Raw genomic sequence first — 19,017 nt, 5'->3', positions numbered from 1 at the left:
GGGTAGGTCTACACTGCAGCTGGGAGCATGTTTCCCAGAGAGAATAGACTGACATGATTGAGCCAGCAATGACAGTGCTAAAAATGACAGTGGAGCTGTGACAGCATGGGCAGCACCTTGGGCTGGACACCTGAGTACATACCTGCCCAGAACCCCCGTGTACATACTTGGGCAGCTAGCCTAAGCCACCACCCCTGCTACCCCATCTACACTGCTATTTTTACTATGTTAGCTAGTATGTCTGCCTGCACTGGGAAGCACATTCCCAGCTGCACTGTAGACATACCCCAACAAATTCTGTTTGCCTATATATAGAGTCTAGGGATGGATTTCCTGAAGAAGAAAAGAAGAAAAAAATAGCACCCTCTAGGTAAGATTAGACATACATTTGGTTGATCTACAGATTAAATGAAACTTTGGACCACACAGAACCAGAGATGGAAGAAAGGCTATTAAAATGACTTCCTACAAACAAATGGAAATTATTATGAAATGGTTTGTGTCAAGATGTCTACTTTCTGTAGCTTCTACAACTGACCATAAACATTTTGATTGAAAAAAAGTTTTGGGATTTGGTCAAAAATCAAATTGTCAACAAATTGTTTAATCAGAAACTCAAAATATAAACTTTTTTTTACCTTACACAGTAAAATTACATTAATGTTGATTTGTCATTTTAATGGCTGCTTTTCCATCTTTTGAATGTCTCCTCCTGGACCTGATTATGAATGGTCCAATGTCTCATATTACCTCGTTGTGGAGTCAAGATGTAAAGTCAAGAGCCACAGTTGACCAAGAAGCTTCCACTCTTTTTCTCCTTTTTTTTTTTCTGCTGCAGGGATGAGAGTTCTCTTTTCTTCAGTGGTTAGAACTTTTTACTAAAGAAGTCAGATGCTGCAGTCAAGTCTGAAATTTTAACTATAGTAGAGGTGTCACACTCAACTTTTCTGTTGCTAATGATTTACTGTTTTGATGGACATAGACTCAATTACTATTCTTTTCTCTTTAGGGTTTCTTGTGTTGAATGACTAATATAACTAAAGAAGAAAGGGGGAAAGGTACAGCACACATATCAATGAGCTTCCCAATTTTATTTTTTGGTAAAAATTCCTAATGCCAGATACTAAGCTACTGTAAACCAGCACAGCTCTATTGAAGTTTATGGAGTGCTCTAATTTTACACCAGCTGAGGATATGGACCCTGAGTTTCTAATATAGAATATTATTTTTACATATTTTAAAAATTATTACTTTATTCTTTTAACAGAAGAGCTTGGTTTCATGTGATATCTTCCATTCTCAAAGTATCCCAAATGCTTTATGAAGCAATGATTATATGTTAGTTACCAGCAGTGTAAACAAATAGGTGGCAATGAGCAGCCATTATATACTCAGAAATACCTTTAAACAGTAGGGGTAAAATCCTGGCTCTATTGAGGCAAATGGCAAAATTCCCATTCCCTTCAATAAGGACATGCTTTCAAATCAGAAGAATCTTTTTCTGAGACAGTTATTTCGGACACTGAAGTTATCCCCTTTTCTCTTTGAATTGTGTGTGTGTGCCATAAAATGTGTAAATCCTACTAGTGCAATCACTATGGATGATGAGAAACTGAACCGATAACTCATCTGAAGGACTAAAACTTGAAAGGTCTATCCCAGGTTTTGGGATCCTTGAACTTAATTCAAATCCCAAAGACCTGAACCAATATATTTGTAGCCCACAGAAAATAGATCCATACCCTTTTGGCACCAAAACTCTGACAGGTAAAACTCCAGTATTCTTCCTTAAAGATGGACATGCACTAGGAAATTTAACTGTAGATCACTTTTATGATTTTTTTAACTACAATGAGGATTATTCTGTATTTTTCAAATGCTATTTTTAAATATTTGGTTTTTTTATTCTATTCAATAGGGAGATTTCCCTTCTAGGACTAGGTTACACAGCTGGAACTACTACAGAAAAATATACTTAGGCTTGGAACTGAGACATTACTTACAATAATTTTATAACTACAGTCTTTATAGTACTCATGGCCTTGTTATTCAGCCATCACAATTGTATCACCAATTGTTCCCACAACCCTTGGGGATTAAGAGTAAGGTTTCCATGGCAATCTTAGATTTTGTAAATGTTACATTTCCCCCCTAAATGGATGGTAAATAGTTTAAATAAATAAATGACCAACTGGCTGCTAGTCAAAAATATACTTGATTGGTAAAAGAAATAGAAATATACCTCTGGTATAAAAATAGATTAGTCTGTTGAGCCATAATAAATTCAAAATCTGAAGAATCATGACCCTACTGATCGTCAGTGTTAACAAAAGCTTGCTCCTTAATTATCTGATTGCATTCAGCTGCTGTTTCCCTCCTAAACTTAATTATAGTCCTAATAGCAGCTGTGCTGCCATTGTTTGTTGTAATTCATTTTAAAGTAGTTTGATTGGGTGTCATTGGTCTTCTTGACTAAATGTGCAAGGTTCAAAGTATCCACTGCCACTAATAGCCCTCATCTCATCCCAGGATTATACTAATTATTTATATAATTATATGTTATACATTACACATAATTATTATTTCTAAATGATAGTTCTACACCAAAAAAGATGTTAAATAAAAACTATATATAGTTTTTTTGTTTCTTTCTATATAAAACTTTTCTGATAAACTCCATTTCCATATTAGCCAACAACTACAATATCCTTCCATTACACTAAAAGATTTTCATATTGTTCCCATTTCTATTGCCTTCCATTGGTATCCCTTTGTCTGTTGATCATTCTGCACATCTGTGGTTGTAACAGGTGCCCTGTGCAAGTGTCTTTAGAGGAACAAGAATGACCTTTATGTCCTTCAGGTTTTGTTGTGCTACTAGTAAACCATGTGACAGGCCATACTTTAACGATTTAATGTGGCTGGGAGGGACCCCTGACCATGGGGCTGGAGAGCTGTGGGGGATCCTCTGCCGCCTTGTAGGGCTGGGAGCTGGGGTGGGATCCTCCCACTGCTGGCAGGGGCTGGGCTACTGCGGGACCCCAATGTCATGGAGGTCGCAGAAAGTCATGGAATCCGTTACTTCCATGCCCGCTGTGACATACTCGTAGCCCTATATATGATCAGATATTTAAATACTGCACTATAATGCATATGAACAAGAGGGCCAAATTAAAGTTTCATAAGGAACCTTAATCCTGGACTTTTTTACCCTTTGGGTGTTTGAATTTGCAACTTTAGTAATGTTTGTTTAATGCAGCTTTTTTTGGGTGTGCAATATTTTATAAAGTTTGATGGTCACTAGTTTAGGAAGACAATCCAGGAAGTTTTTGGAAAGAGTAGGGGATAATTTCCTGGTGCAAGTGCTGGAGGAACCAACTAGGGGCAGAGCTTTTCTTGACCTGCTGCTCACAAACAGGAAGAATTAGTAGGGGAAGCAAAAGTGGATGGGAACCTGGAAAAAGGCTAATGTAGTGCCTATCTTTAAAAAAGGGAAGGAGGAGGATCCAGGGAACTACAGGCCAGTCAGCCTCACCACAGTCCCTGGAAAAATCATGGAGCAGGTCCTCAAGGAATCAATTTTGAAACGCTTCAAGGAGAGGAAAGTGATCAGGAACAGTCAGCATGGATTCACCAAGGGCAAGTCATTCCTGACTAACCTGATTACTTTCTACGATGAGATAACTGGCTCTGTGGATGAGGGGAAAACAGTGGTTGTGTTATTCCTTGACTTTAGCAAAGCTTTTGATACGGTCTTCTACAGTATTCTTGCCAGCAAGTTAAAGAAATATGAGCTGGATGAATGGACTATAAGGTGGATAGAAAGCTGGCTAGATCATCGGGCTTAATGGGTATTGATCAATGGCTCCATCTCTAGTTGGCAGCCAGCATCAAGTGGAGTGCCCCAAGGTTTGGTCCTGGGGCCAGTTTTGTTCAATATCTTCATTAATGATCTGGAGGATGGCGTGGATTGCATCCTCAGCAAGTTGGCAGATGACACTAAACTGGGAGGAGTGGTAGATACTTTGGAAGGGTAGGGATAGGATACAGAAGGACCTAGACAAATTAGAGGATTGGACCAAAAGAAATCGGATGAGGTTCAATAAGGACAAGTGCAGAGTCCTGCACTTAGGACGGAAGAATCCCATCACTGCTACAGACTAGGGACCGAGTGGGTAGGCAGCAGTTCTGCAGAAAAGGACCTAGAGATTACAGTGGACGAGGAGCTGGATATGAGTGGACAGTGTGCCCCTGTTGCCAAGAAGGCTAATGGCATTTTGGGCTGTATAAGTAGAAGCGTTGCCAGCAGATCGAGGGACATGATCATTCCCCTCTGGAGTACTGCGTCCAGTTTTGGGCCCCACGCTACAAGAAGGATGTGGAAAAATTGGAAAGAGTCCAGCGAAGGGCAACAAAAATGATTAGGGGGCTGGAGCACGTGATTTATAAGGAGAGACTGAGGGAACTGGGATTATTTAGTCTGCAGAAGAGAAGAATGAGGAGGAATTTGACAGCTGCTTCCAACTTCCTGAAAGGGGGTTCCAAAGAGGATGGATCTAGACTGTTCTCAGTGGTACCAGATGACAGAACAAGGAGTAATGGTCTCAAGTTGCAGTGGGGGAGGTTTAGGTTGGATATTAGGAAAAACTTTTTCACTAGGAGAGTGGTGAAGCACTGGAATGGGTTACCTAGGGAGGTGGTGGAATCTCCTTCCTTAGAGGTTTTTAAGGCCCAGCTTGACAAAGCCCTGGCTGGGATGATTTAGTTTGGGATTGGTCTGCTTTGAGCAGGGGGTTGGACTAGATGAATCCTGAAGTCCCTTCCAACCCAGCTATTATATGATTCTAAGATACATATATCTTTTTTGTGGCTATGCTACTTGTTAATATAGTTATCCCAAACTTTAAAGCACTTCCAGCCACCATATATCTATATTAGGGGCATGATTAATTTTTCTTCTTCTCCTTCACACGTACTTTTTCAAATTACTGTATACCAAACACTTACTATTGAAATCCACTGAATTCCAAGTATTAATCTGGGTAATGAGACAAGTCATCTATTTTCATAAAGATAAATGTAAAATTGTTTGTAACAGAGCTTTAGTATCATAATCCATTTAAAAACATATTATATAGCATATCTTTGCCAACTATCTCAAAGTCTACAATGTGAAGGTATATTTTAGAGTTATGTACTACATTTAAAAAGTACATTAAGTACAATTTTTAACCATGCTAGGAGATCTGAAGTGAAAATTTCATAAAATAGTTGTGAAATGAAAGTATATTTTAAGTATATTCATAGATTCATTGATTATGAGGCCAGAAAGGACTATTATGATCATCTAGCCTGACCTCCTAAATAAATAAAATCCAATCTTGATTTAAAAATTGCCAGTGATGGAGAATCCACAAATACTCCTTGGTTCCAATGGTCAATTATCCTCAGTATGAAAAATGTGAACCTTATTTCCAGTCTGAATTTGTCAAGCTTCAACTTTCAGTCATTGGATTTTGTTATACTTTTCAGAGTAGCAGCCGTGTTAGTCTGTATCCGCAAAAAGAACAGGAGTACTTGTGGCACCTTAGAGACTAACAAATTTGTTTGAGCATAAGCTTTTGTGGGCTACAGCCCATTTCTTCGGATGCATAGAATGGAACACACAGAAAGAAGATATTTATACATACAGAAACCATGAAAAGGTGCAAGTAGCCATGCCAACTGTAAGAGGCCAATCTTCTTTCTGTGTGTTCCATTCTATGCATCCGAAGAAGTGGGCTGTAGCCCACGAAAGCTTATGCTCAAATAAATTTGTTAGTCTCTAAGGTGCCACAAGTACTCCTGTTCTTTTTGTTATACTTTTATGTGCTAGATTAAGAGACCATTATTAGATTTTTGTTTCCATGTAGGTAGTTTACAGACTGTGGCCCCTTAACCTTCTCTTTGTTAAACTAAACAGATTGAATCTCTCACTATAAGGCATGTTTTCTAATCCTTTAATCATTCTTGTGGCTCTTCTCTAAACCCTCTCTATTTTTGTCAATACCTTTCTTGAATTGTGAACTGAACATAGTATTCCATAGCTGTTGCACCAGTTCCAAATAGATAATATAAACTCTTTACTCATACTCAAGATTCCTGTTTATACTTGCAAGGATTGCATTAGTCTTTTTGACCAGAGCCTTGCACTGGGAGCTGCTGTTCAGCTGATTATCCACCATGATCTCTATGTCCTTTATGGAGTCAATGCTTTCCAGAGTAGAATCCCCTATCCTGGAAGTATGGCCTATGTTCTTTCTTCCTAGATGTATAACTTTACATTTGGCTGCATTAAAGCACATATTGTTTGATTGAACGCAGCTTACCAGGAGTTCCCGATCACTCTGTGTCCAGTTGTCTCCCTTTATCATATCTATGATTGTTATTATCTTGGCTTCCCCATGCTCCTGGTGTTTGCCCTTCTTTTGGAGTCTAACTTTTAAGAGATGTACAGAGTACATGCCTCTTCCATTGACTAGTATCCTGTAAAACAGTCATTGTGGTGGTCTATGTTTAATGCATAAGAACAGCCATAGTGGGCAGACCAATGGTACATGTATCCCAGTATCTGTCTCTGACAGTGCAGATGCTTCAGAGGGAATGAACAGAACAGGACAATTATCAAGCGATCCATCCCCTGTCATCCAGTCCCAGCTTCTGGCAGTTGGAGGCTTAGAAACACACAGAGCATGGGGTTAGATCCCTGACCATCTTGAATAAGAACTGTTGATAGATAAGTTCATGGAGGACAGGTTTAGTTCTTTTTTGAACCCAGTTATACTTTTGTTCTTCACAACATCCAATGGCAATGAGTTCAATGGATTGACTGTGCATTGTGTGAAGTGATTCCTTACATTTCTTTAAAACCTGCTGCCTCTTAACTGCATTGGGTGACTCCTAGTTCTTAAGTTATATGAAAGGGTAAATAACACTTCCCTATTCACTTTCTTCATGATTTGATAGACCTCTATCATATCCCCAATTACTCATCTCTTTTCTAAGATGAATGGTCCCAGTCTTTTTAATTTCTCTGCAGATAGAAGCTGTTCCATACCACTAATCATTTTTGTTGCCCTTTTCTGTATTTTTCCCCATTCTAATATCTCTTTCTTGAGATGCGGTGACCAGAGCTGAGTGCAGCATTCCAAGTGTGGACATACCATGGATTTATATAGCGGCATTATTATATTTTCTTTTTATTATCTATCCCTTTCTCAATGGCTCCTAACATTCTGTTAGATTTTTTGATTGCTGCTATGCATTGAAAAGAAGTTTTCTGGGAAGTATTTACGATGACTCCAAGATCTCTTTCTTGTGTGATAATAGCTAATTTAGATCCCATGATTTTGTTTGTGTAGTTGGGATTATGTTTTCCAAAGTGCATTACTTTGCACTCATCAAAATTGAATTTCATCTGTCATTTTGTTACCCAGTCACCCAGTTTAGTGAGATCCCTTTGTAACTCTTCACAATCAGCTTTGAACTTATATATCTTGAGTAATTTTGTATCATCTGCAAATTTTGCCACATCATTGTTCACCTCTTTTTCCAGATCATTTATGAATATGTTGAACAGCAAATGGTCCCAGTACAGATCGTTGGGGGACCCTGCTATTTACCTCACTCTGTTGTGAAAACTGACCATTTATTCCTCCCTTTTGTTTCTTATCTTTTTAACCAGTTATTGATCCATGAGAGGACGTTTCTCTTATGCCAGAACTGCTTACTTTGCTTAAGAGCCCTTGGTGTAGGACCTTGTCAAAGCTTTCTGAAAGATGAAGCAGCTGTATCAATTGGATCACCCCTGTGCACATGGACCCTCAAAGAATTCTAATAGATTAGTAAGGCATGACTTCTGTTTACAAAAGTCTTGACTCTTTCCCAACATATTGTGTTTATCCATATGTCTGATAATTTTGTTCTTAATTCAACCAATTTCCTGGTACTGAAGTTAGTACTTCTGGCCTGTAATTGCCAGAATCATCTGTGGAGCCTTTTTTAAAAATGGACATTACTTTAGGTGCCCTCCAGTAGGTTACATATCACAGTTAGTAGCTCTTCAGTTTTATATTTGAGTTCCTTCAGAACTCTTGAGTGAATACCATATGCTCCTAATGCTTGTTACGATTTAATTTATCAATTTGTTCCAAAACCTCCTCTATTGACTCATCAAACTGGAACAGTTCCTCTGATTTGTCACCTAAAAAGAATGACCCAGGCGTGGGGATATTCCCTATATCCTTTGCAATGATGACTGATGCCAATAATTTATTTAGCTTCTCTGTAAGAGCCTTGTCTTCCTTGTGTACTCCTTTAGCACCTCAATCATCCAGAGGCCCCACTGATTGCTTGGCAGACTTCCTGCATCTGATGTACTTAAAATATTTTTTTGCTGTTAGTTTTTGTGTCCTTAGCTAATTGCTCTTCAACTTCTTCTTGGCCAGAAGAATTATTATACTTGCCAGAGTTTATGCTTCTTTCTATTTTCTTCACTAGGATTTGGCTTCCAGGTTTTACAGGATGCCTTTTGGCTCTCTCTCATTTAGTCTGGTGTTTAGACATGGTGGAATTTTTTGGTCCTTTTACTGTTTTTTTTTAAATTTATTTGGGGTATTCATTTAGTTTGAGCCTCTATTATGCTGTTTTAAAATAGTTTCCATGCAGTTTACAGTACTGTCACTCTTGTCACTGTTCCTTTTAATTTCCGTTTAACTGGCTTCCTCATTTCTGTGTAGTTCCTCTTTTTGAAGTTAAATGCAACTGTGGTGAGTTATTTTGGCATTTCCCCCCTTCAAATATGTTAAATTTAATTACATTGTGGTTGCTCTTACCAATGGTTCAGCTATATTTAGCTCTTGCATCAAATCCTGTGTGCCACTTAAGACTAAGTCAAGAATTGCCTCTCCACTTGTAGGTTCCAGCACAAATTACTCCAAGAAGCAGTCATTTAATGTGTCTAGAAATGTTATCTATGCATCCATTTCTGAGGCGACATACCCAGTCAATATGAGGATAGTTGAAATCCCCCAGTATTATTCCTTTTTTATGGCCTTTGTAGTTTCTCTACAAGTAGGTGGATAGTATTTTCCTACTACTCTTGTCCTATTGATCAAGAATGGAATTTCTATCCAGAGATATTCTATGGTACAGTTTGATTCATTTAAGACTTTTATTTTATTTGATTCTATGCTTTCTTTCACATATAGTGCCACTCCCCCACCAGTGCGACCTACTCGGACATTCCTAGTACTTCTCTCTGATTCCATATAATGTTGGCTCTGTTTACAAATTATAAATATGTGAGTAAACGAGAGCAGAATTTGTCCCAGACTATGCAGTACAGTGGAGATGATTATTGTGAAACAAAAAAATACATTGAATAAACACAACTGACAGAAAATACACAATAATATACAATATATTGCTGAAGAAGTCCAAAACACACTAATACACATAGAAAAACAAGTTTCTAAGCAGTTCTACAAAGCAAAAACATGAAATTACATAATAGTAATTTAGCTATAGGAGGAGTATGAAAAACTTAATATTTTATTCAATAGTGAGAACAATTAACATTGTTTTGTCTCCTTTGAAAAAATCCGAAATTAACAATAATTACCTACATTTGATATTATCTTAATTGTATTATTAGTAATGATAAACATCTGGAACTAAGTTGGCTTGATTTTCCCTGTCCCAGTTTGTTTCCAGTAGAAGCTAACCATGAATGCTCTGTGAACAATTTTTAGATAATTTCATTGACTACAGAACAGCAGGGATAGGTAAACTCTTCAGACTAAATTACAGCAACTAGTTTAATTTCACAGTAGCATAAATTTGAGTCTTTACTAGAAAAAAATCTGAATCTTTGGTTTACAAAAAGGTATTGAACATGAACAAACATCTTTTGATTCCAATGCTGTTTTGAAAGATAATTTACAAAAATACAGATATTAATAAAAAGCAAAACAAAATGATTACCTCTGTATTCTGATGAATCCTCTTCAGATGCCTATTATGTTCATATTAGGTCTTAACAGAAAAGGATAGGTCACAAATTAAATATGGTTTTTATTTGATCAGAAACCAACAGTATAAATTAAGGAAGAGATTTAAAAAAAAAACCTATCGGGTTTAGGAGCACATTTTCAATGAGGCTTGCACTTCTAAATCCTTAGGTGCTTTGAAAATCACCTCTTAGGGTTCTTTTGAGTGTGATCTGTTCTCCTTCTAGGCCCCAATCCTGCAAAGATTTACACAGGTGCCTCATGATATACATTGTAAGTAGTTTCATTGACTTTAATGGGCCTACTTGCAAGTCCCAATTCAACAATCCATTTTAGCACATGCTATTCAGCAAAACACCTAAGTATGTTCTTAAGTCCCACCAAGGTTAATGGCCTTCAGCATATAGTTAAAGTTAAGCATGTGCTTAAGTGTTGTGCTGAATAGGAATGGTTTTGTTTAACTAAAGCCACCACATATAAAACAAAGTACATGTGCAGATCGTTTGCAGGATCAATACTTGTGTGTTTGTAATTTCCACAAAAAAAGAGAATAGCCTTCTTCTCCATAATTCAATAATAATAAAAATAATACTTATTATGCATTTAGATGTTTGTACAAATGTCCTTCCAAATCTAAGACTGTAGCCCTCATTTTCGACTTCTCTGTAACAAGAAGCTCAGATATTGACTTATGTTGAGACCATAAAGATTTATTGTTTTTAGAGGCAAATTGAGACCAAGGCAATGTAGAGATCAGTATTTACTTCAAGGGATAATAACTTTGGATGTTCACCACTACTTGATGTCACTCGGTATACTATTACATACCTTCTCGATCACCTCATAAACATCTGGAAATCTTTTTTATAGCTATTCCTTTATTAAGTGTAACATTTTCATTGGACAGAGAGTGAAAGATAGAACTCCAATCCAGCTTTTATTTAAGTCAATGGAAAGAACCTGAGTCATCATTTCTCTGAAGTGAACATATCCAGTTCTCTTTATCGTTTTCCCCATCGTTTTAATTTTTTAGATGTTTTATAATTTGTGTGGCTATCTGAATTCTGTCCAGTTTGTCTTTTGTAATCAAAATCGATTATAGTACTTAATTTGTGGCCAAACCAACTGGAGTGGCTAATATTCCTATAAAATGGGTAATTCTTATGTCTGATTATAGTATATTTGGCACTTCCTGCATTTCAGAAAAAGTAGCTCAAATTAAATTTTTCTTACCCATCCCAGCTATTAGCACACCATTAAATTGAATTAAATATAGGTAATTACTGTCAAAATATTTTTCCTCTGATTGTACAATTCCTGAATATAATGAAAGTGTTTTTAAAGCAATTATAACCCATTTTATGGTAATTTCGTCTCTTAATTTACATGTAATATTTTTATTATATTAACAGAACCTAACTCAACATTTTGGGGTTTGGTGATAGCTTTGCATTGTTGACTCACATTCAATTTGTCTTCCATTCTATACTTGTGAATTTGAGTATCCCTTCCCATGTGAACCACATTACATTTGTCTTTAATGAATCTTGTTTTACTGATTTTTTTGTCCATGATTCAAGATTGCTTATAATGCTGTTTGGCCTTATCCTGCAAGTCCAGTGAGTGCAAGGTTGCTACATTCCAGTGCAAGTGTGAGTTGAGCGTATGAATGGTCCTGCTCCCATTGCAGTGAAAAGCAAAACTCCCATTGACTTCACTCAGCAGAAGTTAATCTCCAGCTCCTTGTACCCATGATACCCTATTCTCAGGAATGTAGGGTATAAAAGGGGCAGAGGATGGGTGTCTGTAGAGACATTGACTTAAGTCTGATCTTACCTCACACAACTGAATTGTTTAGCTATTCACTCTTTTCTCACTGGCACTAGGCAGGAGTAATTTGATGGGTATACTCTAATGCCTTCATTAATATAGGATTGTGTTCTCCTGAACTCTTTGACCCAATCATCCCTTTTACCTAATGTTTGCAAATGCAGTTCCACATCTGTGCTGTGCATTATCAAGCCCTTTGTGATTCTTCATGGCTTCATGCAATACATAGATATGAACAACGTACTCCCACTGGATCCTCCAAGCTATTAAGAAAAGATATTTATATTGAACCCCAAATGGTCCAACTGTCCTCTCCTCTCACCTTGACATGAGCCATTAATAAAATATGTTCTTTTTTTTAGCAAAATGATGATCTACGTTTTGAGATTGTTGTGTGGAACAGTCTCTCTTGCCTTATTACAGTAAATAAAGGGGCCGCATTTTGTTCAGTTACCCTTGCAGGTCCCACTGAGTTCAAATGGGGTTTGCAGGGTTGAACTAGAGGCTGTAACTGAAGCAGAATTAAGCCCTGTAATAACAATACCTAGCTCTTAAATAGCACTTTTCATCAGTAGATCTCAAAGCACTTCACAAAGGACGCAAGTATCATTACCCTCATTTACAGATGGGGAATCAGGCACAGAGAGGATAAGTGACCCTCCTGAAGTCACCCAGTGTGTGTGTGTGTGTGTGTGTGTGTGTGTGTATATATATATATATATAAAAACAGCTGTCCCAATATAATCCAAGTGTCCCACCCCATCATCCGGTGTTCCATCCACAGCGACGCTGCCTCCACTGTACAAAATGTCATGTCCTCCCTTTCTCCACTAAACGTGTTTTCTTGTCAACAAATTAAGTAAAAGATTGTATTGTGGATTTTACAGTCAGGGCCAGAGTAATGGAGATACAGTGATAGTAGCTGGAGGCACTCTATCTGCAGAGTGCTGGAGCAGGCAAAGTAGGAGAGAACTCAGAAGCTGGTCTTATCCCTTTTTAGAGGTGTAGCATTTCCCTCTAAACCACCAGCCTCCAACCACCAACTGGTGGGCACAGGCAATGATCACTAACCTCCCATCCTAGTCATGTTCCCTCTGGAATGTAGGGTGCTTGTGGCTGGACTAGCCTGTGTCCGCTGCACATAAGAAGCACTAGCACCAACATTCTGACTGTTTCCTCCGTAAGTATGCAGGAGATCAGGAGGGGTTCCCTCTTTTCCCCACTTATGAATATCAGCAAAGAGGCAGGCAGATTCTCATCCAAAGTGTGCTGATATTGTAATTCACATACACATGTATTTGCCTATAGGTTTTGTTTGTTCTATACTGATATGCTACATACAGCTTTTCCTTATGCCATATACAATTATTTTCCTGCCGTGACAGAAAACAAAACATGGGCGACTAACAAGAAGAGTAATTTAGTTTGCTTGGCCTTTTCAAAGAAAGAAATGGAAGACTGGTACTACCTATCTGGGTTCAAATTAAAAAATGGCTTTCAAAACAAAAGACAATTTATCTGTTGGGCTTCCTGAAAGCGCATTCTTTATTTATAAAGACCTAGAAAGTGTGATGTTTAATTGAACATCAAAATAATGGAAATTTATTACCAGTATTGTGAGATTAATTTAATTTAATTAACCCATTCTTTATCAAAGAGTTTTAGGAACAGAATGGTCAGGGAATCCAGTTATAAATTTCCTAATGAACCCATTTGTGCCAAGCATTCAGATGTTTGATTAGAGAAAAATATGGTTTCCTGGTCTCCACATCCTGGAGAGAACAAAGGGAATGCTATTTTATAATCTGCCGAGCCTGAGCACATCAGCAGTTACCAGTGTTGCTTTCAACATGGAGAACTTCCTGACAGGGGAAGGATCTTTCTAGCTGCCTGAACCAATAGAAATCAGAATGTTTGGTGTAATAAACTGGCAATTGGTGCTTAAATTATTTGTATATCTTCTACAATTATAAGCAAGAAATATTCTCATACACACACATAAATCTATTTTTGTCTTCTGCTGTATGTTGTAAACTTTCTTAGTGTGCTATGCCTTCAATTTTAAAGTCTAATATTTAACAGATGCAGAGAGATGGATCTAATGTTGTTTACTGTATGAATTGGTGTGAAGGGGCATTACAAAAATTAAGTTTGCCACCCCGAGAGCTGGGAGGCAATGAGGGAATGGAAGAGTGGATCATTCGTCTTGAAGTCTGATAACCGCTGGGTATTGTATTTTCCAATACAAATTGAGAGTGCCTGTGGGGAAGTTGCATTGTGTTAAGGTGGCTAATGGTAGTGATGGCACTGAGCAGGAGGCTCATGCAAGTTAATATATGTAATAGATATGTTTGTCTCTGCCAATCCAAATTTTTACTATTTATCACCTTTGCCAAAGGTTTGGGAGCTGCTTACAAATTGACTGTTTTGCTAGCTAGCAATTTGAATTTGAATTTTCTGTTCTGCAGTTCCCCTGGTATTAGTTTTTCTTCTCCTTTTAAAATAGGTAATATGTTTTGTCATTTTTCCAGTTCTAACTTTGTTATTTTTCAGTAATAATCCACAGTCACTTTCATGCTACTGCTGTTTCACTGCTAGTTTCATTATCTCTCTGAGATGAATTTCATCTGATTTTAGTGAACTTTCTTCTGTTACAATAAATCTGGTGTATATTACAGGATCAGGTATTGTACTCCTTATTCCGTTTAGCCTGGATAATTCTGTTCTCCCATACTTTTTAGAAAGGTGTGTATGAGTTTGGGTGAAGTAGGTATTGTTAGTCTGGATAGGAACTGGATCACTTTATATACTGCAATATTTTTAAATGTTTATATCGGAACGTGATGAGGACTACCAAAATGGTCTGAAATTTTAACATTTTGTTGTCTCTATATTAAAAATGAGTAAACATCCCAGAACTCAAGTTATCTATATTTTTAATATGTTGCCATTCACTGGAGTGAAAAAAATAAGACCTGGAAGTGCTATTAATAATGACTCCTATGGGAAAATCCTCAGCTGGTATAAATTGTGGTAGCTCTATTTAAGTCACTGGGGTTGTGACAGTTTACACCAGCTGATGATCTGATGCTGGGTTTAAAATTTTGGATTGTTATGTACAAAGGAGTTTGTAAATAGTAACCAGGAAGCTTTATTAAATGTTGTTTCTTAAGTTATAAAAATCATTTTAAAATACAGGGTTATTGCCTGTAACCCTTTGCATGGCCTCTCAGTATATCTACTTCATTAGTCCTGCAGGTCATGTTCTTAGTCCAGTTTTAATAAACGTTTTTGTCCTTTTTCCTTGTCATGTACTATAGGCATTTAATTATGATATCAATGATCAATGAGCCTTACATTTATTTTCCTAGATTGTATCACTCAGTGACATCCCTCTGAAATGCTTTCTTAGCAGTTTTGCCCTTCAGTTGTAACTCCTGTTCTTCTACCTCTTCATTAATGATCGTGGAGTGCTTACATTAATGCTTAAAAGAAAATATTACATGTAAGATAGTTCCATTAATTTAGGAACAGGGACAGTCTATTTAGAATCCCCTTTCCTTGTTCAAGGAGTAGAACATTTTTCATTTTGATAAATGAGCTGCCTTGTTTATAATTTTTTTACTAATGAATAGAAAATAATTTGTTAAATAAAAATGGTATGACAAAAAAGTGTGACATTCACTTATTTCATACTGAAGAAAATGAATGCAACATAAAGTGATTTTACTGAACTGTGACAACAAATTTCAGAAGTTCAGATTTGAGAGCTGTGATGCTGTGGAATTTAATTGTTAACCGGATACAGATCCTTTTGCCTCTGATCTTGGTTTCAATATAGCTCAGATGGCTAACAACCAAAAGTTATCAATGATGGATGGCTTTGCAGTGGCATGAGATGCTTTCTAGTGGATGCCAAAGTTGTTCACACCTAGAAGCCCGGTATTACCACAATTGACAGTACTGAAGGTGGGTTGTGTCTGGAGACTAATTGGTATGGAGAGTGAAATATCCCTTGCAGTACTTAGATGTGTTTCCTCCTGGCCAATACTGCCAATATAGTATGGAGAAACGTACACCACTTGCCTGTACTGTATGCAAAAATAGGATTTTAGTTTCCTGAACTGTCAGTCTAATGCTTTCAACAAGCATCAAGTGCACTTAAAAAAAAAGCTGGTAGGAAATAGTTTCCAATGTATTTTAATATTGTATAATTCTGTGAATTATTGTGTCTTAAACCATTGAGTTCTCATTTTAGGATTTATTAATTTCCTTTTTCTAGAATTTATACAATACACTTAATATTATAAAAAACAAAGTGCATTGACAGTATCTGAAACATCTTCCCCATTGTTTCTCTAACTTTAAACACAAATACAGAAGAAATCTTTCTCCTCAAACTGAATACCAACCCAATGTTGCCAACTCCAGTGATTTTTATCGTGAGTGGCATGATGTTCTGTGTGTTTCATAAAGGTGGCATTAAGAGATTGTATGAGAATCTCAGCTTTTATTGAAAAAGAAAGTAAGCATCTGGCCCTCATGGTTGAAGAAAAAAGCTGGAAAACAAGAAGCAAGTGCACTCTAAAGAGTTAAAAACAACAATAACAAAAAATGAAGTCAAATAAGAAGAAACCAATATTAATAAATCCCACGGTATTTAAGCCAATATTGTGATGGGGGGGGGGTTACTCATGGTGTTTGAATGTTCAGAGGCAGGCATTCCACAATGAGGATAGAAGAGAGCCCTTGCACCCTGCTCTAATGATCAGTGAACTGAAGCACTGTCAATTCAGCCACATGAGTTGTGATGCCATCAGCCCTCTTTTGGAGATGTTTTGTCTACTGTATGGTTAGCATTTTTTGACAACATTCATTAAACACCATGGACTTGATTCTGCACTGTGCCAAGGTTTGGGTGCAGCGTGGGGTAGGGTGTGTCAAAGAGCTGGTCACAGCTCCTTCATTCTCAGCTGCCATGCCCCAGTATAAGTTAAAGCTACAAGGTACAAATCAACGTATGCCATTGATGTAAGGTACTTGAGGAACCTTAAATCAGTGGAGAATTGGGTGTATTGGAGTTTCATTTTGTCACACCTACTCCCCTGATGACATCCCTTCTGAACCCCCAGAACACCCCTGACCTCCCTTACACCAAAGTCAATGGGCCCAGTTGGACTGTTAAAGGATTGAGCCTGGGGAGGGCTGCAGGACATTCTGGACTTATACACCAGAATGGGTTTGTTTGTTTGCACGTGGACTGAGAGTGACTCGGCCAGAGGGCTGAGTCACCAAAGACCTGCCTGACAAGCGCAGCGGCTGATGGGGCACCAGGAGCCTAGAAATTGAAGAAAAACTGCAGGCACACACACACTCAACCGGGGGCACTTGAAAGAGGTGGGTGCCACCCCATTAAAAGTGCCCATTCCTATTGACTTCAACAGAAGTAATTGCATCAGACAGTTACAGGACCAAACACTGTTGGTCTTTTTCATGTCCGTGTTATTTCATTTTGTTCTTACCATATCTTGTCAGCAACTGCTGATTTTAAATAATTACTGAAGAGACTAACTGCTTGCTTGAAGTTGTAGCTCATCTTTCATTTTCTCAAATAATTTACAGGCTGAAGCTTGAGGTTGTGCTGTTCATGACCAATTCACAGAAAGCATCTAGCCTGGGACTTTCAAAGGGGCCAAAGGGAGTTATGCACCTAACCCTCAGAGATTTTCAACCCCTTTGAAAATCTCAGTCCTGAAAATTAGTGTTGTGTGAGGAAACATATTAAATCATACTATCTGCTAGTGAGCATCATTATTGAATAAGCTTCTGTACATAATACCAGTTTAATTATTAGAATACTACTAATAAAATATCCCTATGAAGTATCCTAATATTGTGCTATATAATGCTTAATGACCGAAATCATCATAAGGTGAATCTATCCAAATTATACACCTTTACCATGATTGTGAAATGACATGCGTTAAGCCCATAGCCTATGGTGCTTCAATGGTTCAGCCTGCACAAGCTCAGGAGTCCAATTTAGGGTATGAAACAATCTCAAAGTATGTGCTGAAGCCTAATATCCATGTGCAACTACCATTAATGTTAATGTGAATTGTATGCATGTATCAAAAGAAAAGATATGCCTCAGTATTTGAAGTGTAGTTGTAGGGCACTATATAAATGCTGTTTATTTGTTCCCAGGTCGCACTTCTGAAGTAACAACCATCAATCAGCATCAAGTGCTCGAAATGGCTTTCACACTACATCCTCCTGCTGGTGCAAAGCAGAATACTGTTGTTCAACTAAAGTCAACCTGGGTGCAACCTATAGTGGATGGAAAAGATGGATACATATATTTAGGTAAAATTTTAAAAGCCATATTAGCCTATGAATATAGTCAGGTGGCTGAAGGTATTTTGCTTTAGCAATGAGTAGTATAAGTTGTGTGTAGACTATATCTCTATAGAAATGCTGAATAATAGATATAAACTTTCTAAATAAACCAAATATTTGATAGAAGTGATGTCAACATCTTGAGTGAAAAGCACTGGCTTATAGGAGATATAGTATCTCCACAGGGAATGAGTAAAGGAAGACGACTCCTTCCCAGACTGCAGATCACCAGCAAAAAATCTCTGAAACTGCTACTACACTCCATAGTCAGTAAAAAGGGTTGCTCTTTTTGCCTTTGCACTTCCTTTTCCCCTGCTAGGGGTTTCAGCCAATGCATTCACATACCTACAAATCCACCAGCTGCAGTCACATCCCCCTCAGGCTCTTCTGCTATATTTACCAAATATATTTACTCAGCATTTTGGCAAAGATTTTAATAGGTCTAACATTACAAAGGGCCAATCTATAGTGTGCCTGTGCATCTATGTGAAGCCCGTATCAGTAAAAATGCCACATTTCTACCTCTGTGTGGGCCAGACAGTAGAGAACCCATATAGAGGATCTCTGCACACCATGGAGTACAGCTGTGTAGCATCTCTCCACAATGGAATGCTGGGAATGGAGAAGTAATAAAATGGACGTCTTTGGGGTCTGCTAGCATTGTATTTAGGGATTCTGGGGACAGAGACACCTGACTGCTGTGGTAACACCACAATACCATTGCAAATGGGCTTAGCGT

The 19,017-nt window shown here is 37.7% G+C and overlaps 1 protein-coding gene across 13 annotated transcripts in view; it reads left to right on the top strand.

Moving 5' to 3' along the window:
* Window positions 1–19,017, top strand: part of IQCM (IQ motif containing M) — a 228,279-nt gene that overhangs the window by 111,551 nt on the left and 97,711 nt on the right. For all 13 annotated transcript variants that reach the window (XM_045017613.1, XM_045017611.1, XM_045017608.1 and 10 more), the window contains one exon: window positions 18,087–18,245. In XM_045017613.1, the coding sequence (XP_044873548.1) occupies window positions 18,087–18,245 (159 nt within the window). The remainder of the gene's footprint in view (window positions 1–18,086; window positions 18,246–19,017) is intronic.

The sequence above is a fragment of the Mauremys mutica genome, chromosome 5 (genome assembly GCF_020497125.1).
Source record: "Mauremys mutica isolate MM-2020 ecotype Southern chromosome 5, ASM2049712v1, whole genome shotgun sequence".
In the NCBI taxonomy this organism is placed as follows: Eukaryota; Metazoa; Chordata; order Testudines; family Geoemydidae; genus Mauremys; species Mauremys mutica.
Note: the sequence above shows the minus strand (reverse complement) of the source record. Positions and strands in the feature narration are given on the sequence as shown.